The sequence below is a fragment of the Nerophis ophidion genome, linkage group LG07 (genome assembly GCF_033978795.1).
Source record: "Nerophis ophidion isolate RoL-2023_Sa linkage group LG07, RoL_Noph_v1.0, whole genome shotgun sequence".
NCBI lineage: Eukaryota > Metazoa > Chordata > Actinopteri > Syngnathiformes > Syngnathidae > Nerophis > Nerophis ophidion.
In genome coordinates, this window is record NC_084617.1 from 77,489,281 (window position 1) to 77,516,052 (window position 26,772).

General features: G+C 39.8%; 2 protein-coding genes across 2 annotated transcripts in view; one reads left to right on the forward strand and one right to left on the reverse strand.

Annotated features, from left to right (window-relative positions):
• Positions 1 to 1,813: 1,813 nt before the first annotated feature.
• On the reverse strand, positions 1,814 to 10,193 carry pop5 (POP5 homolog, ribonuclease P/MRP subunit). The gene is made up of 5 exons (XM_061907176.1): positions 10,049 to 10,193; positions 9,833 to 9,975; positions 6,524 to 6,673; positions 2,338 to 2,421; positions 1,814 to 2,166 (listed from the first exon to the last, which is right to left on the reverse strand). The coding sequence occupies exons 1-5, from the start codon at positions 10,066 to 10,068 to the stop codon at positions 2,075 to 2,077; spliced, it is 489 nt and encodes a 162-aa protein (XP_061763160.1). The 5' UTR covers positions 10,069 to 10,193; the 3' UTR covers positions 1,814 to 2,074.
• Positions 10,194 to 18,428: 8,235 nt separating this feature from the next.
• Positions 18,429 to 26,772, forward strand: part of unc119.1 (unc-119 homolog 1) — a 14,922-nt gene continuing 6,578 nt past the window's right edge. The window contains exons 1-2 of the mRNA XM_061907177.1: positions 18,429 to 18,809; positions 26,038 to 26,151. Of these exons, the coding sequence (XP_061763161.1) occupies positions 18,575 to 18,809; positions 26,038 to 26,151 (349 nt within the window). The 5' untranslated portion in view covers positions 18,429 to 18,574. The remainder of the gene's footprint in view (positions 18,810 to 26,037; positions 26,152 to 26,772) is intronic.

The following is a 26,772-nucleotide window of genomic DNA, read 5'->3' on the forward strand; positions in this document are numbered from 1 at the left end:
TGTACATTGCATTATTTACATTATTTACGATCCGGGGGTGGGATGAGGAGCTTCACTTGATATCAGTACTTCAGTCATCAACAGAGAAATGGACATTGAAACAGTACATATCCTACTAAGTCACACCTACCCTGTATATATAATGTATATACTTGTTCTTAAGCTATGTGAACTCAATATAAGAACAAGTATATACATTATATATACAATGTAGGTGTAACTTAGTAGGATATGTACAGCCAGCAGAGAACATAGTGAGTTCACATAGCATAAGAACAAGTAACCACACAGGGTGCTCATCACCACATTATAGCTTCCTGCATGGCCACATACAACACTTTTCGGGGCTACCACGCATGCTCGTCAATATTGTTGCATGCTGGGTAGTGTAGTTCTTATACCCCTGACTCATAACATCACAATAACATTCAATTGGTGGGAGCTGCTGACCTTTTCCCTTTGCAAAAAAATCTTTTCATAGACTTTTGTTTTTTGCTCATTTTTGCTAATAGTGGGCTTTTTTAGGCCTTAGTATCTGATGAGTTATAAGTGATACACCACATTTAAGGACAAGAGCATGGGTATACAGTATAAGAAAGCTAGAAATACGTGACATTAGTTCCTATAGCTTTTCTGTGGATTACTATTTCTATTCTAAAAGTTATGTATTCATATTTTGTGAAAAATATCATACATAAATACACTGTCAGCTTTTTTGGTGTGTAAATACGCAAGTTATTTCTTACTACTTGTGTTATAGGACAACTTTGGCCTAGAACTAAATATAAATGACAAAGGTCTTTGGATAAACCTCTAACACAGTGGTTCTCAACCTTTTTTCAGTGATCTACCCCCTGTGAACATTTTATTATTTCAAGTACCCCCTAATCCCCACCTAGTACCAACCTCATCACGTCCGTTGTGTCCTGAGCAAGACACTTCACCCTTGCTCCTGATGGGTGCTGGTTAGCGCCTTGCATGGCAGCTCCCTCCATCAGTGTGTGAATGGGTAAATGTGGAAGTAGTGTCAAAGCGCTTTGAGTACTTTGAAGGTAGAAAAGCGCTATACAAGTACAACCCATTTATCAATTAATCACAAAGCAATTTTGATTGAAAAAAAGAGATAAAGAAGTAAAATACAGCACTATGTCATCAGCTTCTGATTTATTAAATTGTATAACAGTGCAAAATATTGCTCATTTGTAGTAGTCTTTCTTCAACTATTTGGAAGAAAAGATATACAAATAACTAATAAATCAATGATTCAATAATAAATAAAGATTTCTCCACATAGAAGTAATCATCAACTTAAAGTGCCCTCTTTGGAGATTGTAGTAGAGATCCATCTGGATTCATCAACTTCACAAAAAAGGAAATCTTTAACATCAATATTTATGGAACATGTCCACAAAAAAATCTAGCTGTCAACACTGAATATTGCATTGTTGAATTTCTTTTCACAGTATATGAATTTACATTCATATTTTGTTGAAGTATTATTCAATAAATATATTTATAAAGGATTTTTCAATTGTTGCTATTTTTAGAACATTTAAAAAAAATCTCACGTACCCCTTGGCATACCTTCAAGTACCCCCATTTGAGAACTGCTGCTCTAACATATATGGAGATATCAGTGACACTGATGAAACTAAGGCAAAATACGTCCCTAAAGTATCGAATTCCACACGGCTCATTTGGAGGATTAGTATGAATATAGTTTTATGAATATCTCCGCCATGCCTCCATGGTTTGATTTCACATTTTCGGGACTTATGGGGATCCCATATACACAAAATTAGGTACCAACAGGTAAGAAAACTTGTTTTTAATAATAAGGCCATTTTAAGGCATGTAAAAAAATGAGACAGTTCGTACTGTATGTCAAAATACTCATAAGTCGAGGGACCACAATATACTGTCATTTTAATAATACCTGCACGTAATCTCTTGTGTGTCCTTAGGAACAAATCCACTGTGGTTGAAACATCTTCCAAAAGAAAGAACAAAGAGGGTATTAACTACATTAAGAAAAAAGGGAGAAATAAATCCCGGTGTCCTGTATTTGGCGAGGTTACGCTTCATCTTCACTCTCTGCTTCATCTTCAAATGCTCCTCGTATTATTGAGCAATTTAAAATAGCTTTGCGGATCTGTTTCTTTTCACCTGCATATTGAAGGAATGGAAAGATTGACAACCCGTCAATTTGGTATTTCATAGCAAATGAAAGATATTAAAACATTATTATCCAAGAACATTGTTATTTATGAATTAAAGTAAATATTACAAATTCAGGTTAATGTCAATTTTATCAAAGGCCTAAATGACAAGGCTTACCTTCATTGTTGCAATTAGGGAGCATTCGATGGAGCTGCTGTGTGTTGTATCGTACCAGAAATTTCTGACATGTTCTAATGGTTCCTGAGGAAACATTACATTGAATAAATGGATAAATTGTATTAGTTTCAAAGTGAAACATGTAGGATGTTGTATAGTTTTCCCAGACATACTTCGCAGTAGTGAGCACACCACTCACATTTCTGCATTTTATTACATCTTATAATGGGACAACAGTGAAGAAATGACACTTACTGTATATATACTGTATATGAGTCAGTGTACAGCCTGTATGAGAGTGTAAAGTTAGTGTCCCCTCAAAATAATTGTATACACAATCATTAATATCAAAATCACCGGCAACAAAAGTGAGTACACCTTAAAATGAAAGTGTCCAAATAAAGCCCAATTGACCATTGAAATACTGCACATTTTCTTATTGTTTCAATAATAATGATATTTTCCGGGCTATAGAACACACTAAGTCGCAATCGCCAAATTTTAAAATAAATAAATATGTTTACATTTATCAGCCGCACCGGACCATAAGCCGCAGATGTATAGCAGTAGGAAAAATGTTGTTTACTTAAATAAATAAATGGGTTGTACTTGTATTGCGATTTTCTTCCTTCAAGGTACTCAAAGTGCTTTGACACTACTTCCACATTTACCCATTCACACACTGATGGAGGGAGCTGCCATGCAAGGCGCTAGCCAGCACCCATCAGGAGCAAGGGTGAAGTGTCTTGCTCAGGACACAACGGACGTGACGAGGTTGGTACTAGGTGGGGATTGAACCAGGGACTCTCGGGTTGCGCACGGCCACTCTTCCACTACGCCACAATTTACATACCTTAATTGTTTTCAAGCAGTGTCTGTAACACGGCAGTAAAACGGCTGATCAAACAAAACAGAAGTCATTGTCATGCAGCCCCCAGCTGCACAGGCTCGCTCTCCAATCAGCGAAACAGACTCATTAACTCCACAGTGACTTTTATGGTGAAATTACCCAACTGAAACGATACAAAAAAATAATGCCATTCTAAGTGAATATCATTGTTAATATGACACTTGTAAACGTGTTGGCATATTTGCTAACAACACTAACTTTATTAAATTATTGTTGCACGTACAAATATGCATGAAAATATTCCTACAAACATCACACATGGGACAGTTTGATATGAATTGTTTTCGTTATATTGTAAAGTTTACAAATGTTTGCCTGGAGTGATGAATGAAGAATCCATTCTAGCAGAAGTGTTGTGGACAAAATACTTCCGCTTCAAGGAAGGAAACAAAGTACATATTCAACTCTCAGCACCTGTAGTGAGCAAACTCGACCAAAAGATGGTGCCAGAGCAAAAACAATAACACTTTTTCAGTGAGAATGTGTCAATGCACTAAATTAGTCTGATTTCTCAAATAGTTAGTCTCTCAATGAGCCTCCAACAGCCCATGAAAACAACTTAAAAAGTCAGACTTACACACCTCGAAAATAAATGTCAACCTACCAACCAACCAGTATGAAACGGGGACGGCGTGGCCGTGCGCAACCCGAGGGTCCCTGGTTCAATCCCCACCTAGTACCGACCTCGTCACGACCGTTGTGTCCTGAGCAAGACACTTCACCCTTGCTCCTGATGGGTGCTGGTTGGCGCCTTGCATGGCAGCTCCCTCCATCAGTGTGTGAATGTGGAAGTAGTGTCGAAGCGCTTTGAGTACCTTGAAGGTAGAAAAGTGCTATACAAGTATAACCCATTTTTCATTTAAATCTAATTTGTTTGCAAATGATTGTGATGTAGCAAAAGTCTTTGTTTTTTTTAAACAATTTTCAGAAAATGTCCAATATTTCGAAATGCAAGTGTTGATGCTCCTCTTTGATACGTGTAATAAGTTTTTTTTTGCTGTTGAATTGACCACAAAATTAGCGTCGCATAAAACATTATGTCGCTCGTGGTCCGCCATTTCTTGAGAGTAATGTTGAAAAACAACTCAAAGTTGTGTCAGCCATTGATTGATTGATTGATTGATTGAAACTTTTATTAGTAGATTGCACAGTACAGTACATATTCCCTACAATTGACCACTAAATGGTAACACCTGAATAAGTTTTTCAACTTGTTTAAGTCGGGGTCCACGTTAATCAATTCATGGTACAAATATATACTATCAGCATAATACAGTCATCACACAAGTTAAAGTCCTACTGAAAGCCACTACTAGCCACCACGCAGTCTGATAGTTTATATATCAATGATGAAATATTAACATTGCAACACATGCCAATACGGCCGCTTTAGTTTACTAAATTACAATTTTAAATTTACCGGGAGTTTCGTCTTGAAAACGTCGTGTAATGATGACGTGTACGCAGGACGTCACGCGTTTTTAGGAAGTATGAGCGCTGCACACACACACAGCTAAATGTCGTCCGCTTTAACGGCATAATTACACAGTATTCTGGACATCTGTGTTGCTGAATCTTTTGCAATTTGTCCAATTAATATTGGAGAAGTCACAGTAGAAAGATGGAGTTGGGAAGCTTTAGCCACACAAACACACGGTGATTCCTTGTTTAAAATTCCCGGGGCTGAAACTTTACTCTGGATCAGAGCGCGGTCAAGAGAACATGGATCCCAACCGAATGTCAACCAGCAGGTTTCGGTGAGAACATTGTGATTGAAAAGTCACCATTTACCGGATATCAGCTGAGCTTGTGTCGTCCGTACAGCTGCCGTCGACTCCCGTGAGACATGGCCTCAAGACACCCATGGACAAACCCCTCTGACTATCAGGTAATATTAAACTCACTAAAACACTAGCAACACAACAGAAAGATGAGGGATTTCCCAGAATTATCCAAGTAAATGTGTTTAAAAACATCGGAATACGTCCAAATGCTATCACGTTTTTTTTTTACTCGTTTTCTTCTTCTTTTTTTTTCTAGTCCATCGCTATCAATATCCTCAAACACAAATCTTTCATCCTCGCTCAAATAATGGGGAAATTGTCGTTTTCTCGGTCCGAATAATTTTTTTTGCAGGAGGCTCCCATTAAAATCAATGTGAATATGTGAGGAGCCGCCACACTTGCGACGTCATCGTCTTCCGGTTTAAGGCGAGGTTTTTTCAGGAAGTACCAAAAGTGGCAAACTTTATCGTCTGTTTTCTACTAAATCCTTTCAGAAAAAAATGGCAATATCACAAAATGATCAAGTATGACACATAGAATGGACCTGCTATTCCCGTTTAAATAATTTCAGTAGGCCTTTGATCATCAGAGTATATACATTGAATTATTTACATTATTTACAATCCGGGGGGTGAGATGAGGAGCTTTGGTTGATATCAGTACTTCAGTCATCAACAGAGAAATGGACATTGAAACAGTGTAGGTGTGACTTAGTAGGATATGTACAGCCAGCAGAGAACATAGTGAGTTCACATAGCAGAAGAACAAGTATATACATTATATATACATTTGATTATTTACATTTGGTTATTTACAATCCGGGGAGATGGGATGTGAAGGAGGGAGGGTGTTAGTAAAGGGTTGAAGTTGCCTGGAGGTGTTGTTTTAGTGCGCTTTTGAAGGAGGTTAGAGATGCACTTACTTTTGCACTTACTGTTCATGTTTAAATAAATATTACAAATGAATATAGGCTCCAAATATCTCCACCTTGACTACAAATAATTGGTATCGGCCCTGTAAAAAACATATTGGTCGATCTGTAGTTCAAATTATGAGCTGGAAACGGCCTCAAATGAGTTTGCATGGCTGTCGTCACACATGCGAGCCCTCCATGCACAAACAGTTTGCTGAAAACAAGCAGCCTGGGGACATGGATTACTGGAACCATGTCCTGTGGTCTGATGGGACCAAGACAAACTTAATTTAGGATAGATGGTGTCAAGGCAGCAGTGGGAAATGGTCAATAGTCGGTAACTTTAGGCAGAATTTTGACATTTTTACTTGAGGGGTGCACTCACTTTTTTGCCAGCAGTTTGGACACTAATGGCCATGTGTCAAGTTATTTTGAGGGAATAGTAAATGTACAAGTTGATACAAGCTGTACACTGTGTCATTACTGCACTCCATTTGCCATGTACCTAACATCTAAAAGTAATTCAAAAATAATTGACTTATGCTTTAAAAAAAATATGAATGGAAAATATACTTTTACCTCCTATGTGCAGACAGTTGACAAAACAAGGTATCTTCTGCCCACGTGTTTCAATGCTGGTGATAAAGGGCAACGCTGACCACAGGAGTTTGTAGCACATTTTCGGGAAACGCAGGAATACCATTCCAGTATGGCTATTCAGGTATTTCACTAGAAAACAACATGAAACAAATTATGCGTCAGATACAAGACGGGTGTCCATACTACCTTTTCCCACCCAGAGAGCATGTAGGAAAATAGGAAGGATGTACTCGTACATGTTTTAGTATACTAAACACCAGTCCAATCTATGTCAACATATACTAAGCTAAATTAGTTCAGTTTGTGTTATTTCAGGACAATCCATCAAACAAGAGGATAAAGTAAGACTTTGGGACGTTACACTTTCGTGGTCTAATCACTTCAATGCAATTGGTGCTAAGATAAGATGGGTAGAAGTATCGCTGTTGTTAGGAAATGTGCTACGTATGTAACACCTGTAATTGGCAGACAGGTCGTTAAAACATTGGTGTTGTGTCATCTGGATTATTGTTCAGTTATTTGGGCTTCTGCACCAAAGGTTGAGTTTACTCAAATAAAAACAGCTGAAAGTAGGGCAGCTAGACTCACTGTTGATTGTTCTTATAGATGGAGTGTGGACCATATGCATTCTTGTCTTGGAGGGCTACAGGTTATTCACAGATTATCCAGCAGTTTATTGTTATTTATTCCAAACATTATTCATAACAAAGCAGATTGGTTATAATCAGAATCCCTTTATTGTCATTGCATGGAAACAACAAAATTGAACAGCAATCTTGCTCAGTGCTTTTAAAACAGGCTACATAAAATACTATCTATCTACATAAAATACTCTAAAGACTGCTGATGTTCACCACTACAGTAGCAGAGCTTCAATTTAAGGTCTACTTGCAATACAACCTCCAGGATCTCATTCAATGAAAAGCACTGTTGTATACAGAGGCATTTCATTATGGAATACTCTTCATATAAATATTAGGACTATTCCCAGTAAAAAAGCATTTAAGAAACATGTTAAGTCGTGTTTTTAGGCTTAAGTGTTCATCTTTCATGATATCAGTTTGAGAACTTTTTTTCCCTCTTTCCCTTTATTTTATTGTAATTTGATTTGTGTATGTTCTGTAACTGGATCTGTGTACTGTTATTTTTTTTATTTTACTGTAACTGGATCTGTGTGTTTTCTGTAACTACCCATGTACTGTTATTTAATTGTATTATTTTTAAAATGTTCCTTTTTTTCTATTTGTAAGTGGATTTGTGTATGTTTTGTAACTGGATCTGCATATTATTAGGATCTGTGTATTATTATTTTACTTTGGCACGTTTGAAAAAAGGACCCCAGGAAGACTAGCCTGGCCTTTGTGCGTCGGCTAATGGGGACCCTCAATAAAAAATAAAAAATGTTAATATTCCTCAATGATATCGGCTACATTTTATTTTTTGGCCAAAAATTGGCTGATTTACTGCAGCTAATTGCTGTCAAACTTGAATTATTGATGGAAAAGTTCAAAACAATTATTAGATTGTATGAATAGATAAATTATCCATCCATTTATTTTCTACCGCTTTTCCCTTTTCGCGGGGGGTGCTGGAGCCTATCTCAGCTACAATTGGGCGGAAGGCGGGGTACACCCTGGACAAGTGGACATCTCATCACAGGGCCAACACAGACAGACAACATTCACACACTAGGGACCATTTAGTGTTGCCAATCAACCTATCCCCAGGTGCATGTCTTTGGAGGTGGGAGGGGCCTATCCCCAGGTGCATGTCTTTGGAGGTGGGAGGGGCCTATCCCCAGGTGCATGTCTTTGGAGGTGGGAGGGGCCTATCCCCAGGTGCATGTCTTTGGAGGTGGGAGGGGCCTATCCCCAGGTGCATGTCTTTGGAGGTGGGAGGAAGCCCACGCAGTCAAAGGGAGAACATGCAAGTTCAACACAGAGAGATCCCGAGCCCGGGATTGAACCCAGGACCTTCGTATTGTGAGGCACATGCACTAACCCTTGTCGCACCGTGCTGAATTACAATTATAGATGAATTACAATACAATGATTAGATTGTGTGACTCGACAGATTAAAGTCCTACTGAAAGCCACTACTAGCCACCACGCAGTCTGATAGTTTATATATCAATGATGAAATATTAACATTGAAACACATGCCAATACGGCCGCTTTAGTTTACTAAATTGCAATTTTAAATTTCCCGCGAAGTGTCGTGTTGAAAATGTCGCGGTATGATGACGTGTATGATGATGCGTGCGATTGACGTCACGCGTTGTAGCGGACATTATTTTCCAGCCCGATCCAATCGCATAATTACACAGTATTCTGGACATCTGTGTTGCTGATTCTTTTGCAATTTGTTCAATTAATAATGGAGAAGTCAAAGTAGAAAGATGGAGGTGGGAAGCTTTTAGCCTTTAGCCACAAAAACACAGCCAGTGTTTCCTTGTTTAAAATTCCCGAAGATGAAGCCAGCACCGCCCGCGACCCCATAAAGGGAATAAGCGGTAGAAAATGGATGAATGGATGGAAGCTTTACTATGGATCACGACTACGTGTCAACCGGCAGTTTTCAGTGAGAAAATTGTGGTAATTAGTCGCCTCTTACCGGAGACATCAGTGGAGCTTCCGTCCTGCTGCAGCTGCCGTGACTTCCCTCAGAGACTCTGGCGTCAACACACCCGTGGCCACACCCCTCCGACTTTCAGGTACTATTTAATCTCACTAAAACACTAGTAACACAATAGCAGATAAGGGATTTTCCAGAATTATCCCAGTAAATGTGTCTAAAAACATCTGAATCGCTCCCACAGCAATCACCTTTTTTTTTCTTCCTAGTCCTTCACTCTCATTATCCTCATCCACTAATCTTTCATCCTCGCTCAAATTAATGGGGAAATTGTCGCTTTCTCGGTCCGAATCGCTCTCGCTGCTGGTGGCCATGGTTGTAAACAATGATCAGATGTGAGGAGCTCCACAACCCGTGACGTCACGCGCACATCGTCTGCTACTTCCGGTACAGGCAAGGCTCTTTAATTAGCGACCAAAAGCTGCGAACTTTATCGTGGATGTTCTCTACTAAATCCTTTCAGCGAAAATATGGCAATATTGCGAAATGATGAAGTATGACACATAGAATGGAGCTGCTATCCCCGTTTAAATAAGAACATCTCATTTCAGCAGGCCTTTAATGACAATACAATAATTTTATTGTATGACTAGATGGATGAACGACAATAGAATGAGTAGATGTATAGATGGATGGATGGATGAAGAAGTTTACCGGAGAACCTGATGGTGCACAGCGCGGCTCCATAGTCTCCGTGTAAGCGAGCCACGGCTTTCTTCACCGCCGCGAAGATGGCTCGGTCATCCAACACCAAGAGACTCTTCCTGTCTGACACGTTGACCTCACACAGTAAATATCTTTAGAGAAGGAACAGACATAAAGTAGACTCAAACGTGTGAAAAGAGAAATTATTTCGTCCACTAAACTTACCTTGACTTCACTCGCACCATTTTGCTTCTTCTTCTATGGTTCAAAGGCGGGTTGCAAACTTGCTTCTTCTTCTTCGTGTTTTACGGCGGACGGATTCCAACTTAAGGAGACATTACCGCCATCTACTGCTCCGGAGTCTGGGTCAGACAGTAGTCCATCCATTTTCTACCGGGGGGTCTCAGGGGGTGCTGGAGCCTATCTCAGCTGCATTCGGGCGGAAGGCAGGTTACACCCTGGACACGTCGTTAACAATCTAAATCCCCATTTCACAAAAAAAACTTGAAATGAACAAATAAATACAATAAAACACCAATCTAACACATACTGGGTTTTTTTGTGTTTTTTTTTAGCATTACCCTCATAGACATGTTGTAAGGCAGGGGTCGGGAACCTTTTTGGCTGAGAGAGCCATGAAAGCCAAATATTTTAAAATGTATTTCCGTGAGAGCCACATAATATTTTTTTTAACATTGAATACAACAAAATGCATGCATTTTAAAGCAAGACCAACATTTTTAAAGCATAATAAGTCTCTTTTTCTTTTTAAAAATATTTTTATTCTGAAGCTAACCAATAATAAAAAATACTTATTACCATTAGTGCGTTTTCTTGAACAGGTATGGTAGAAAATGGTCAGATCGATTAAAATGCATGAGAATGTTTTTATATTTTGAATGTTATTTTTAACACTGTGATTATGTTAGAATAATTAGGTATATATTATCACACAACTTTTATGCTAAAGGGCCGTTGCTATAATTATTGTCAATTGTGCTGAAGTGGTATTTTTCTTTGTCTGTGCAAAGCTGCAGTCTGGTATCAGTGTCTATGTCCAGGAATGGCCTGCTGACTGCCAAGGCAGAACACCGCCGTGATGCAGACAGAGCAGAGAGACAAGGCGATATCACCAGGTCAACACATTTGTGTTTTTGTATAATCATATATTGTGTCCAACTGGAGTTGTCGAGATGACCCCCTTCCCTCAGCGACAGCTTCAGTGATGTAAACAGGGACCTCACAAATAAATAGAGAAAGAGTTTGGATCTGTAACTACAATACAGCCCAAAACAGATGTCTCCTCATTTAGCCAAATTGATCTCTGTATCTGCATGATTTCTTGCTTCTTGTCTGTTTAATAGATGTCATCATTGTTTGAACCTGACAGATTACCAGCGAATATAATGTAAAAATGGCAGCTAAGATGTATCTGAGAGCCAGATGCAGTCATCAAAAGAGCCACATCTGGCTCAAGAGCCATAGGTTCCCTACCCCTGTTGTAAGGGGAGGCAGCATCGAGCACAACTGCCTACTGACGCTGACGAGACGCGGGGCCGCCATCTTGGAGTGATGATCCGCTCCACTCAGTGCAGTTCATTAGGCAGGAGCAATGAACTGTCAGCGCATTTCAATCCTCTTACCTCACCGAATACCACTGATTCTCACGTGTTTTTTGGTCATACGTGAAGCTATAGTAAAGGACACCAGTTTTATTATTCATAATTTGCTTAACAGTAATAGAATATTCGTATATGCGATAAGTGACCACATCAAAAATGGGAATATAATCCCAAAGAAGGGGGAAAAACGGTCAACTATTTTTAGATTGAAGAAACAATATGATTAGGTTATATATACATGCATATATCCTAAATAAACAATGTATCATTCAACCCTTCTTCAATTACGCTTGCACCTCCTGGTACCCCAGCACCTCCAAAACCCTCAAATCTAGACTCCAAACATCCCAGAATAAGCTAATCCGGTTACTTTTAGACCTCCACCCCAGATCACACCTCAATCCAACCCACTTCTCCAAAGTGGGCTGGCTCAGGGTGGAGGACAGAGTAAAACAACTTGCACTGAGCCTAGTCTATAAAGTCCGCTACACCTCCTTGATACCGAAGTACATGTCAAACTACTTCCTTAACGTAAATGACCGCCATAACCACAACACCAGGGGGAGCTCCACAAACCACGTTAAACCCAGATTTCGATCTAACAAAGGTCTTAACTCATTCTCTTTCTATGCCACATCAATGTGGAATGCACTCCCAACAGGTATAAAAGTAAGTGCATCTCTATATTCCTTCAAAACCGCTCTAAAACAACACCTCCAGGCAACTTCAACACTTTACTAATACCCTCCTCCATTCACATCCCATCTCCCCGGATTATAAACAACTCAAATGTACTTCTAATGTATATACTTGTTCTTATGCTATCTGAACTCACTATGTTCTCTGCTGGCTGTACATATCCTACTAAATAAGACCTACACTGTTTCAATGTCCACATTTCTCTGTTGATGCAATTGTTGATGACTGAAGTTCTGATATCAACCAAAGCTCCTCATCCCACCCCCCGGATTGTAAATAATTCAATGTACATACTATGATGATTAACTTGTGTGATGACTGTATTATGTTGATAGTATATATTTGTACCATGAATTGATTAATGTGGACCCGACTTAAACAAGTTGAAAAACTTATTGGGGTGTTACCATTTAGTGGTCAATTGTACGGAATATGTACTGAACTGTGCAATCTACTAATAAAAGTATCAATCAATCAGTCAATCAATGGATACATTGGATATCTAAATATCTTATAGACTGTATCTCTGTTACTGCAGCGAGAGTTTATTCTGTCTTGACACTTTGTATCGATATTTTGTATTACATTCTTCCCAAAATTGTGCTCTAGCGCCTCCTTGGAATAAAACACAGACAAAACTGCTCCTAGGAAGAAAACACAGACTAAACTGCTTGTAACTTCCGGTAGGAATGTCGTAGAGACATGAAACAAGAACCTCCATGTAGGTCTCACTTAGACCTACATTTCATCCAAAAATCAACAGGAAGTTGGCTATTACCTCTTCAAAACAAAAGTTTGTAAAAACCCGTCACCTTTCTTCAAACACTATCTCTAAAGGCAAAACCTAGTAACTCACTTCTAGCTGATTTTGAGAAAAAAAAGGAAAACCAATCTACCTTGATGCTGTCTTACAAAGATCTACAAAGTCATCAAACGTATAGATGTTTTTTTGAGCTTTCATTTTCTTGCCGATTGAGCCATGGATTGAATCTGCTCTCATGAACGTGTGCCCTTTCTCCAGATATTTTATTACAATCTCAGGTGGGCCCCATTCTGCGTTTGCACAATGGGCAAGAGCCGTGTACAGCGTCCAGTTTTTATTTTGACCTCCACAGTTATCTGCCCAAAAGAGTATGCAAGGGGAAGAATCAAGAACAATACATTTAATGAAGGTGCTTGCAACGTCCTGGGCCAATCTTCCAAATATTCCCTCCTGCCATAATATCACATAATCAGGTTGACCATCGGCCCCCATTCGTGCAAATGTCTCATTAAAGACAATAAGGCGACTGACAAAGAAGCTCCGATTGGTCCCTTGAGATACTAGGTTTTTCTGTTGTATCCATGCGGTTATGTGATAGTTGCTAGGTCCTGCCATGCGCGTAAAAGCTTACTTACGGAACAAATTACAATATCGCATACACTAATGTAAAGCATATCACCTGGCAACTCCAAAATTATTATCAGCTCAGTTTTGACCAAAATTGAGTTACTGGGTTTTGCCTTTGAAAGGGAGATCTCCTATGAGCGCGTTTGTTGTGTCGGCTTCAAACTCGCCCAGGAAAGAGATTGAACCCTACTGATTAAAAGTTGACAAAAGAGTTTTTCTAACTGCTGCGGTTTTGATTTTACGAGCCTTCAAAGAACCGCTACGCTGATGCTGCTGCGCTGCTACCATCTCAAGATGGCCGCTTAAAAGCAGGAAGCACCAGCGTGACCACACAATGCAGAGAAGGCAGGTACTGTGCAGGTAAAGATATGTTGACTGGGTGAAAGAAGGATGCACCAGTTTGACACCAGGATACAGAGAAGGTAGGTAACGTGAAGGTAAAGATATGTTGAATGGGTAAAGGCAGGAAACACCAGCAAAAGTCAGTCCCGTCCATCGCTGCTTGCAGCTTTAATTTTATATGTATTTGTTATGTATGTCGCTTTGGATAAAAGCGTCTGCCAAATACTTAAACATAAACATATATGTGGGGGAGGGGGGTCATCCTCCCCCAGAATATTTCTTTGTGATTTTCACATACAAATATTGAAGATCTTTGCTCTTTCTCAACTCTGTGGTAATATTATTTTCGCAAAGTACAAAATACAACCAATAGTACGTTAATGTTAAATTATTAATCCCCCAATTCCTATTTTCAACAGTCCGCTCGTTTGAGCAGGAAAATGCTGAACACCATCTTTGTTTTCTACCTGTCAACTGTCAGTTTAGCATCTTTGTTTTCTACCTGTCAACTGTCAGTTTAGCATCTTTGTTTTCTACCTGTCAACTGTCAGTTTAGCATCTCTGTTTTCTACCTGTCAACTGTCAGTTTAGCATCTTTGTTTTCTACCTGTCAACTGTCAGTTTAACATCTTTGTTTTCTACCTGTCAACCGTCAGTTTAGCATCTTTGTTTTCTACCTGTCAACTGTCAGTTTAGCATCTTTGTTTTCTACCCGTCAACTGTCAGTTTAACATCTTTGTTTTCTACCTGTCAACTGTCAGTTTAGCATCTTTGTTTTCTACCTGTCAACCGTCAGTTTAGCATCTTTGTTTTCTACCTGTCAACTGTCAGTTTAGCATCTTTGTTTTCTACCTGTCAACTGTCACTTTAGCATCTTTGTTTTCTACCTGTCAACTGTCAGTTTAGCATCTTTGTTTTGTACCTGTCAACTGTCAGTTTAGCATCTTTGTTTTCTACCTGTCAACTGTCAGTTTAGCATCTCTGTTTTCTACCTGTCAACTGTCAGTTTAGCATCTTTGTTTTCTACCTGTCAACTGTCACTTTAGCATCTTTGTTTTCTACCTGTCAACTGTCAGTTTAGCATCTTTGTTTTCTACCTGTCAACTGTCAGTTTAGCATCTTTGTTTTCTACCTGTCAACTGTCAGTTTAGCATCTTTGTTTTCTACCTGTCAACTGTCAGTTTAGCATCTTTGTTTTCTACCTGTCAACTGTCACTTTAGCATCTTTGTTTTCTACCTGTCAACTGTCAGTTTAGCATATTTGCTTTCTACCAGTCAACTGTCAGTTTAGCATCTCTGTTTTCTACCTGTCAACTGTCAGTTTAGCATCTTTGTTTTCTACCTGTCAACTGTCAGTTTAGCATCTTTGTTTTCTACCTGTCAACTGTCAGTTTATGCTGCTGGCCGGCTCCTCATCACCACTTCAAGATGGCCGCCCAATTTCTCATGCCGCAGCAGCCAATGCTGCGTCTACTTATAACACATCCATGGTTGAGACACAATTCGCTCAAGTATAGCCATCCATTTCTACCGCTTATTCCCTTCGGGGTTGCGGGGTGCACTGGAGCCTATCTCATCTGCATTCGGGCGGAAGGCGTTGTACGCCCTGGACAAGTCGCCACCTCATCACAGCTCAAGTATATCCATTCATCCATCCATTTTGTACCGCTTATTCCCTTTGGGGTCGCGGTGGGCGCTGATGCCTATCCCAGCTACAATCGGGCAGAAGGCGGTGTACGCCCTGGACAAGTCGCCAACTCATCACAGCTCAAGTATATCCATTAAGTCAGGGGTGTCCAAACTTTTTCCACTGAGGGCTGCACACTGAAAAATCAAAGCAAGCTGGGGCCATTTTGATATTTTTTATTTTAAAAACCAATGCAATATAAGTATAAAAATATACATTTAGTCCTCCACTAAGGTTTGATCCCAGTGACACCAAAGGGTTTTGGTCAAAAAAATATTGAAAATGTGTCATTCAGTATTATTACTATTAAAGGCTTAAATCTCTAGATCAACATTAGGTCTATCTGTCAATATAACATTTAAAAACAAATTAAGTTGTATGCTCTTTTTGTCAAAGAAAAACATTTTTTAATAGAAAAAAAAGAAGCAATATTTTCACCCAATAACATATTTTAGATTATATAATAATTGTAGCTTTAAAAAGGCCAATAAGTCATAACAACATTGATTTTAATTCATTATTATTTTTTGAGCAATGACACTTAAAAAAAAAAATCACACTAAAATTATTGGGGATCTAAAAGGGTCCTACTCGTTAAAGTGTTAGAAAAATACATTATAATTATTTTGTTTACCTTCAACACGATAAACTCGAGATCAACTTCAGATCTATCCGTCAATTATAAGTTTCATGGTTGTTTATGTTTTTTGTTTGTTCGTTTTAAAACAAAAACGTGTGGCAAACACAAAGTATGCAACATTTTACACAAAAATATCTCAAAGTGGAATATTTAATGTGAGGTAATTGGAGCCTTGAATAGGTCAATAATTCATAATGACATTGATTTAGATTTTTTTTTTTTTTTTTTTAAAGAAAGAAACAGCCTGCATGGCAGCTTTGTGTTATTAGAGTCAAAATTGCAACATTTTCTTGTTAAATGCCTACTGAAATGAGATCTTCTTATTTAAAGGGGGATAGCAGGTCCATTCTGTGTCTCATACTTGAACATTTCGCGATATCGCCATATTTTTGCTGAAAGGATTTAGTAGAGAACATCCACGATAAAGTTTGCAATTTTTGGTCGCTAATAAAAAAGCCTTGCCTGTACCGGAAGTAGCAGACGATGTGCGCGTGACGTCTCGGGTTGTGGAGCTCCTCACATCTGAACATTGTTTACAATCATAGCCACCAGCAGGGAGAGCGATTCTGACCGAGAAAGCGACAATTTCCCTATTAATTTGAGCGAGGATGAACGAGTGGATGAGGATAGTGAGAGTGAAGGACTAGAAAAAAAAAGAAAGAAAAAAAGACGAGGGCAGTGGGAGGGATTCAGATGTTATTAGACACATTTACTAGGATAATTCTGGAAAATCCCTTATCTGATTATTGTGTTACTAGTGTTTTAGTGAGATTATAAAGTCATACCATAAAGTCGGAGTGGTGTGGTGACCGCCAGTGTCTCTGAGTGAAGCCATGGAGGAGCTAAGAAAGTCGCAGCTGCCTCTTTGACAGCTGCAGGAAGAACGACCCAAGCTCCGCTCATGTTTACGGTAAGAGCCAACTTATTACCACAATGTTCGCTTGACCGCTCTGTTCCATATTAAAGCTTCACAACAAACAAAGAAACACCGGCTGTGTTTGTGTTGCTACAGTCGGCTGAAATACACCACTTTCCACCAAATGCATTATTTTTTATAGTCTCCATTATTAATTGAACAAATTGCAAAAGATTCAGCAACACAGATGTCCAGAATACTGTGTAATTATGCGATTAAATTGGACGACTTTTAGCTGTGAGTGGTGCTGGGATAAAATGTCCGCTCCAACCAATAACATCACATGCACACGTCAACATAAATGCTTCTACCTCAGTAGAAGCATTTAAGTATCACCTTAAAACTCATCTGTATACTCTAGCCTTTAAATAGACCTCCTTTTTAGACCAGTTGATCTGCCACTTCTTTTCTTTCTCCTATGTCCCCCCCTCCCTTGTGGAGGGGGTCCGGTCCGATGACCATGGATGAAGTACTGGCTGTCCAGAGTCGAGACCCAGGATGGACCGCTCGTCGGGACCCAGGATGGACCGCTCGCCTGTGTATCGGTTGGGGACATCTCTACGCTGCTGATCCGCCTCCGCTTGAGATGGTTTCCTGTGGACGGGACTCTCGCTGCTGTCTTGGATCCGCTTTGAACTGAACTCTCGCGGCTGTGTTGGAGCCACTATGGATTGAACTTTCACAGTATCATGTTAGACCCGCTCCACATCCATTGCTTTCGGTCCCCTAGAGGGGGGGGGGTTGCCCAGATCTGAGGTCCTCTCCAAGGTTTCTCATAGTCAGCATTGTCACTGGCGTCCCACTGGATGTGAATTCTCCCTGCCCACTGGGTGTGAGTTTTCCTTGCCCTTTTGTGGGTTCTTCCGAGGATGTTGTAGTCGTAATGATTTGTGCAGTCCTTTGAGACATTTGTGATTTGGGGCTATATAAATAAACATTGATTGATTGATAATCGTCATCATTCTGCAACGTTTTCAACAGGGCACTTTGCGGGAAATTTAAAATTGCAATTCAGTAAACTAAACTGGCCATATTGGCATGTGTTGCAATGTTAATATTTCATCATTGATATATAAACTATCAGACTGCGTGGTGGCTAGTAGTGGCTTTCAGTAGGCTTTTAAATGTCACCTGTTTGCTCTTTTACACCACTGTTTATGTTTTGTATTTTTTTGGGTCGTTAAAAAATTCCCTGCGGACCGCAAATGGTCCCCGGGCCGCACTTTGGACATCCGAGCATTAAGTGGAAAAGAAGTAGACGGGAGGACCCGGACACCAAATCAAGCACGCCTCTTTGGTCACCATGACAACCCTGGTCGTTCTCAGCCAACCACTGTCGTACTTTTCCGTCAGCCGTGCGCGCTTTACGCCATCTTGAAATTTCAGCCGCAATTTAGTCAAGTCGTTGAGAAATAAAGAGACAAAGTCCTTCTTTCTCCCCCCGCAGCCTCCAAGATGCACACTTCTCGGAACAAAACAGCGCCGGCGGTGGACACGGCGAACACAGACGCGGAGCCCGGGACGGAGTCAAAGCACCGGGAGCGGAAAGCTGGCGGAGGGATGTTGAAGAAGCTGAAGTCGAGGCGCAGTCAGGCGGACAAGTGGCCTGTGGTCACCGAGGACCAACTCAGGGAGCTGGGAGGAGATATTTCCCCCGACCACGTCCTGGGACTGCGGGCTGTCACGGAAGGTTGGTGAATGTTGGCTGGAGTTGAAGCAGCTTTGTGGGCTAACCGACTTCCATGCTAACTGCCTCAGGTGCTCACTGCTCAACATGTCTGCTCCAACACTTTATTTACTACATTGCAGGAATACAACACTACTTTATTTACTACATCCTGCAGGAATACAACACTACTTTATTTACTACATCCTGCAGGAATACAACACTACTTTATTTACTACATTGCAGGAATACAACACTACTTTATTTACTACATCCTGCAGGAATACAACACTACTTTATTTACTGCATCCTGCAGGAATACAACACTACTTTATTTACTACATTGCAGGAATACAACACTACTTTATTTACTACATCCTGCAGGAATACAACACTACTTTATTTACTACATCCTGGAAGAATACAACACTACTTTATTTACTACATCCTGGAAGAATACAACACTACTTTATTTACTACATCCTGCAGGAATACAACACTACTTTATTTACCACATCCTGCAGGAATACAACACTACTTTATTTACTACATTGCAGGAATACAACACTACTTTATTTACTACATCCTGCAGGAATACAACACTACTTTATTTACTGCATCCTGCAGGAATACAACACTACTTTATTTACTACATTGCAGGAATACAACACTACTTTATTTACTACATCCTGCAGGAATACAACACTACTTTATTTACTACATCCTGGAAGAATACAACACTACTTTATTTACTACATCCTGGAAAAATACAACACTACTTTATTTACTACATCCTGGAAGAATACAACACTACTTTATTTACTACATCCTGCAGGAATACAACACTACTTTATTTACTACATCCTGCAGGAATACAACACTACTTTATTTACTACATCCTGCAGGAATACAACACTACTTTATTTACTACATCCTGGAAGAATACAACACTACTTTATTTACTACATCCTGCAGGAATACAACACTACTTTATTTACTACATCCTGCAGGAATACAACACTACTTTATTTACTACATCCTGGAAGAATACAACACTACTTTATTTACTACATCCTGGAAGAATACAACACTACTTTATTTACTACATCCTGGAAGAATACAACACTACTTTATTTACTACATCCTGGAGGAATACAACACTACTTTATTTACTACATCCTGCAGGAATACAACACTACTTTATTTACTACATCCTGCAAGAATACAACACTACTTTATTTACTACATCCTGCAGGAATACAACACTACTTTATTTACTACATCCTGCAGGAATACAACACTACTTTATTTACTACATCCTGCAGGAATACAACACTACTTTATTTACTACATCCTGGAAGAATACAACACTACTTTATTTACTACATCCTGCAGGAATACAACACTACTTTATTTACTACATCCTGCAGGAATACAACACTACTTTATTTACTACATCCTGTAAGAATACAACACTACTTTATTTACTACATCCTGCAGGAATACAACACTACTTTATTTACTACATCCTGCAGGAATACAACACTACTTTATTTACTACATCCTGCAGGAATACAACACTACTTTATTTTCCACATCCTGCAGGAATACAACACTACTTTATTTACTACATTGCAGGAATACAACACTACTTTATTTACCACATCTTGGAAGAATACAACACTACTTTATTTACTACATCCTGGAAGAATACAACACTACTTTATTTACTACATCCTGGAAGAATACAACACTACTTTATTTACTACATCCTGGAAGAATACAACACTACTTTATTTACTACATCCTGGAAGAATACAACACTACTTTATTTACTACATCCTGGAGGAATACAACACTACTTTATTTACTACATCCTGCAGGAATACAACACTACTTTATTTACTACATCCTGCAAGAATACAACACTACTTTATTTACTACATCCTGCAGGAATACAACACTACTTTATTTACTACATCCTGCAGGAATACAACACTACTTTATTTACTACATCCTGGAAGAATACAACACTACTTTATTTACTACATCCTGCAGGAATACAACACTACTTTATTTACTACATCCTGCAGGAATACAACACTACTTTATTTACTACATCCTGTAAGAATACAACACTACTTTATTTACTACATCCTGCAGGAATACAACACTACTTTATTTACTACATCCTGCAGGAATACAACACTACTTTATTTACTACATCCTGCAGGAATACAACACTACTTTATTTTCCACATCCTGCAGGAATACAACACTACTTTATTTACTACATTGCAGGAATACAACACTACTTTATTTACCACATCTTGGAAGAATACAACACTACTTTATTTACTACATCCTGGAAGAATACAACACTACTTTATTTACTACATCCTGCAGGAATACAACACTACTTTATTTACCACATCCTGGAAGAATACAACACTACTTTATTTACTACATCCTGCAGGAATACAACACTACTTTATTTACTACATCCTGCAGGAATACAACACTACTTTATTTACTACATCCTGCAGGAATACAACACTACTTTATTTACTACATCCTGGAGGAATACAACACTACTTTATTTACTACATCCTGCAGGAATACAACACTACTTTATTTACTACATCCTGGAGGAATACAACACTACTTTATTTACTACATCCTGGAGGAATACAACACTACTTTATTTACTACATCCTGCAGGAATACAACACTACTTTATTTACTACATCCTGCAAGAATACAACACTACTTTATTTACTACATCCTGCAGGAATACAACACTACTTTATTTACCACATCCTGCAGGAATACAACACTACTTTATTTACTACATCCTGCAGGAATACAACACTACTTTATTTACTACATCCTGCAGGAATACAACACCACTTTATTTACTACATCCTGCAGGAATACAACACTACTTTATTTACTACATCCTGCAGGAATACAACACTACTTTATTTACTACATCCTGCAGGAATACAACACTACTTTATTCACCACATCCTGCAGGAATACAACACTACTTTATTTACTACATCCTGCAGGAATACAACACTACTTTATTTACTACATCCTGGAAGAATACAACACTACTTTATTTACCACATCCTGCAGGAATACAACACTACTTTATTTACCACATCCTGGAAGAATACAACAGTACTTTATTTACCACATCCTGCAGGAATACAACACTACTTTATTTACTACATCCTGCAGGAATACAACACTACTTTATTTACTACATCCTGGAAGAATACAACACTACTTTATTTACCACATCCTGGAGGAATACAACACTACTTTATTTACTACATCCTGGAAGAATACAACACTACTTTATTTACTACATCCTGCAGGAATACAACACTACTTTATTTACTACATCCTGCAGGAATACAACACTACTTTATTTACCACATCCTGGAGGAAACACCCAAAGTAGGGCCAGTCAATAAAGTCACAGTGAGCAGACCGTGTACCCAATACTTTAATAGGCATAGATCCAGTACCAAGAGTCAAAAGTTTGAACACACTTACTTACAGTTGTGATCAAAATTATTCAACCCCCACACAATTTTGGTGTTTTAGCAAGTTGGACATTTATTCCGTATTTTGTTTATAGTCATATCAAATAAAGATGTGTCAAATAGACAAATGCAACTTAAATTGTAACACTGTATTTGACGGAATACCAAAAAAGGACATTTTTCTTAATATCTCATTGACAAAATGATTCAACCCTCTAGTTACATGCATCTTTAGTACTTAGTAGAACAGCCTTTGGCAGTAATGACATCCTTCAAAAGTGATACATAAGCTTCTTGCAACAACCTACAGGTATTTTAGCCCATTCCTCTTGGGCAAAGGCCTCCAGTTCATTCATATTCTTGGGCTTGCGTGCTGCAACTGCCTTCTTCAAGTCCCACAACAGCTTTTCTAGAGGATTTAGGTCTGGCGACTGTGAAGGCCACTCCAGAGTCTTCCAGCCCTTCTTCTGCAACCACTCTGATGTTGATTTGGAGGTATGCTTGGGATCCTTGTCCTGTTGGAAGGTCCAACGTCGCCCAAGCCTCAGCTTCCTCACTGACTTCATGACATTTGCAGCTAATATATCCTGCTAGGAAATCGAATTCATAATAACTTGAACGCGCTGGAGATTCCCGGTACCTGAGGCAGAGAAACAGCCCCAGAGCATGATTGACCCCCCACCATGCTTAACAGTAGGCGAGGTGTTCTTCTCTTTGTAAGCTTCATTTTTTCTCCTCCAGACATGACGTTGATTCATAGGCCCAAAGAGTTCCACTTTTGTCTCATGACTCCATAGAACAGTTTCCCAAAACCTTTGGGGTTTGTCCAGATGATTTTTGGCATACTGGAGTCTATTTTTCTTGTGCCTGGTAGTCAGAAGTGGGGTGCGCCTGGGAAATCTGGCATGGAGGCCTTCATCTCGTAGTGCCGCCTTATTGTCTGGGACGAAACCTGCGTTCCCCCCTCTGCAATGTCCTGTTGTAGTTCCTCAGCTGTTACCCGGGGGTTTTTCACCACTGTACACACACAGCATCCTCTTTCTACCACACCCAGGTAGTGTCTTCACTGTCCCTTTAGCTTTAAACTTGCGAATTATGCTCCCAACTGTGTCTCTTGGAATGTGTAATGTCTTTGCTATTTTTTTATATCCATATCCTTTCTTATGAAGAGAATTTACCTCCTCTCTTGACTTCTTTGACCACTCCCTGAACTTCACCATGTTGCAAATACACCATTGAGCATCTACAAGAAGCTGAGCGTCACAGTCTTTTTCAATCAGTTTAATTGTTGTTCGTTATGGTTCTAATCACATCTACAGGTGTTTTCAACACCTGATTGAAAAGACCTTATTCAAATTCTGTTCTTAAGAGTTATAATCTTCAAGGGGTTGAATAATTTTGTCAATGAGATATTAAGAAAAATGTCCTTTTTTGGTATTTTGTAAAATACAGTGTTACAATTGAAGTTGCATTTGTCTACTTGACACATCTTTATTTGATATGACTATAAACAAAATACGGAATAAATGTCCAACTTGCTAAAACACCAAAATTGTGTGGGGGTTAAATAAATTTGATCACAACTGTATGTAAGTTACTTAATGCAGTCTTTTAAAACCACTGTGCCGCAGCACATTAGTGTGCCGTTGGAGATTATGTCATTTCACTTAATTGGGTTAAAAACCGCCATAAGTGGAGGAGTTCAAGTACCTGGGAGTCTTGTTCACGAGTCAAGCAATCAATCAATGTTTATTTATATAGCCCTAAATCACAAGTGTCTCAAAGGGCTGCACAAACAATAACGACATCCTCGGTACAGCCCACATAAGGGCAAGGAAAAACTCACCCCAGTGGGACGTCGGTGGCATTGACAATGATGACTATGAGAAACCTTGGAGAGGACCACATATGTGGGCAACCCTCCACCCCTCCCAGAGGACTGAAAGCAATGGATGTCGAGCGGATGTAACATGATATTGTGAAAGTCCAATCCATAGTGGAGCTAACATAACCGTGAGAGTCCAGTCCAAAGTGGATCCAATATAGTAGCGAGAGTCCCGTCCAAAGTGGAGCCAGCAGGAAACCATCCCAAGCGGAGGCGGATCAGCAGCTCAGAGATATCCCCAACCGATACACAGGTGAGCGGTCCATCCTGGGTCCCGACTCTGGACGAGCGGTCCATCCTGGGTCCCGACTCTGGACAGCCAGTACTTCATCCATGGCCACCGGACCGGACCCCCTCCACAAGGGAGAGTGGGACAAAGGAGAAAAAGAAAAGAAACGGCAGATCAACTGGTCTAAAAAGGGGGTCTATATATAGGCTAAATGAGTTTTAAGGTGAGACTTAAATGCTTCTACCGAGGTAGCATCTCGAACTGTTACCGGGAGGGCATTCCAGAGTACTGGAGCCCGAATGGATAACGCTCTACAGCCCGCAGACTTTTTTTGGTTCTGGGAATCCCTAATAAGCCGGAGTCCTTTGAACGCAGATTTCTTGCCGGGACATATGGTACAATACAATCGGCAAGATAGGATGGAGCTAGACCGTGTAGTATTTTAATGGGTGGGGAGTTGGACAGGCGGATTGGTGCGGCGTCTTCAGTAATGCGGACACCGTATCGATCCATTGTGGTGAAGATGGAGCTGAGCCAGAAGGCAAAGCTCTCAATTTACCGGTAGCTCTACGTTCCCATTCTCAGCTATGGTCATGATCTTTGGGTTAGGACTGAAAGGACAAGATCACGGGTACATGCGGCCGGGTGGCGGGTCTCTCCCTTAGAGATAGGGTGTGAGAAGCTCTGCCATTTGGTAGGGGCTCAGAATAAAGTTGCTGCTCCTCCAGGTGGTTCGAGCATCTGGTCAAACCCTGCAGTATGTCGTCAAAGACTTTGCCGAGGCCTAATGCCTCTCAGCATATTGTCTTTTTCCAGCACCAGACAACAATAGCATTTGTTCCCTGGCCAATCAGATCACTTGGTCAAAGTTAAAGAGCTGCAGGCTTGTATTTCTCCGTGCACGTCACAGAGGAGCTAGGAAACCGATACTGAAACCATAGGGAGTGCCCGCTCTGTAGAAACGTTCAGACATTTTGTCATTATCAAGACAATTCAAATTCAATCCCGCAAAAGGTCAAATGAAACTTCCCATAGGAGAAAAGTGTTCCAATGGCTCTTGTTGTAAATGTATGCATGTCAGCTGAGGAATACTAGGCACAGTACAGTCTATGCCACACATTCATATGCTGTCTGTCACAAATCGTTTTGGCGCTACGTGTTTGCCCTCTCTCATCAACACATTATAAGGCACCTGGTCTGCCAGGTAATAAGTCGACTGAGCAAGAGACGTGTGTTGCCATCTTAGCAACAACTAAAGATACTTCAAATATTGACTAGCGATAAATCTCGTGAACAGATTTATACTGTCTGACATGAAACCAAAAGAACATATCTCTTTTCTCAACAAGCACCGGTTGAGACAATGGGACCTCTCCCCTGTCTAAAAGGCCTGCACAGTCTTCTTTGTGTACGGACAGGAACAAAGTTAATTTGTCATACCAAACATGTTGTTTGTTTTTTTGCTATTCTTTTTTTAGTCACTCTTTGCAAATTTGACCATTACATCCAACCCAACTCTCTACAAGTAGATTGCTGTCCTCTGAGAAAGTCTTTTAATTGTATTTTTTATTCTTATTTCAGACTATCTTTGCAAACCTGAAGACAACATATACAACATTGACTTCACCCGTTTCAAGATCAGAGATCTCGAGACTGGAACAGTTCTGTTCGAGATCGCCAAACCTCCCAATACTGGTAATTCTACGTGTGAATTTGTTGTCAACAAAGAGGTTATATATGCTATTGAGCCCCCAGCATTAACTAACACAATGGTCTCTTTTAGCCATATTGTGCTTAGCAGCCGGGACGGAAATACTGTTTTGGCAGCAAAGTTGCGCAAAGTACAATTTTGGCATTATGATCATCATTACGCTTTGCCATCACTGGCAGACATCTTAAAAAGAAAGAAAAACAACAACACACATGTGGAGTTAATCCTCTGGCTGCTCACTGAAATGAGACATTCTGATGTCTTGTGGATGTCACGCATATTGATGGTTTGACCTCAATGTTTTTGTGACTTTTTGAGGATTTCCCCCCACATTTTCTACAATAATAACTCCACATTGCACAGCATTGGGGGAATTTGAGTGGAGTATCTTGCCTGTCTTTTAAAGTTAAAGTAGCAATGATTGTCGCACACGCACACCTGGTGTGGCCAAATTATTCTCTGCATTTGACCCGTCACCCTTGTTCATACCTCTGGGAGGTGAGGGGAGCAGTGGGCAGCAGCGGTGGCCTCGCCCGGGAATCATTTTTGGTGATTTAACCCATAATTCCAACCCTTGGTGCTGAGTGCCAAACAGGGAGGTAATG

Coding starts and splice junctions, on each gene's coding strand:
- pop5 (XM_061907176.1), bottom strand. CDS start 10,068: ATGGTGCGAGTGAAGTCAAG. Junction 2,422..6,523: donor CAACTGTCTGCACATAGGAG/GTAAAAGTATAT, acceptor ATGTTTCCTCAG/GAACCATTAGAACATGTCAG. Junction 2,167..2,337: donor CCCTAATTGCAACAATGAAG/GTAAGCCTTGTC, acceptor TTCAATATGCAG/GTGAAAAGAAACAGATCCGC.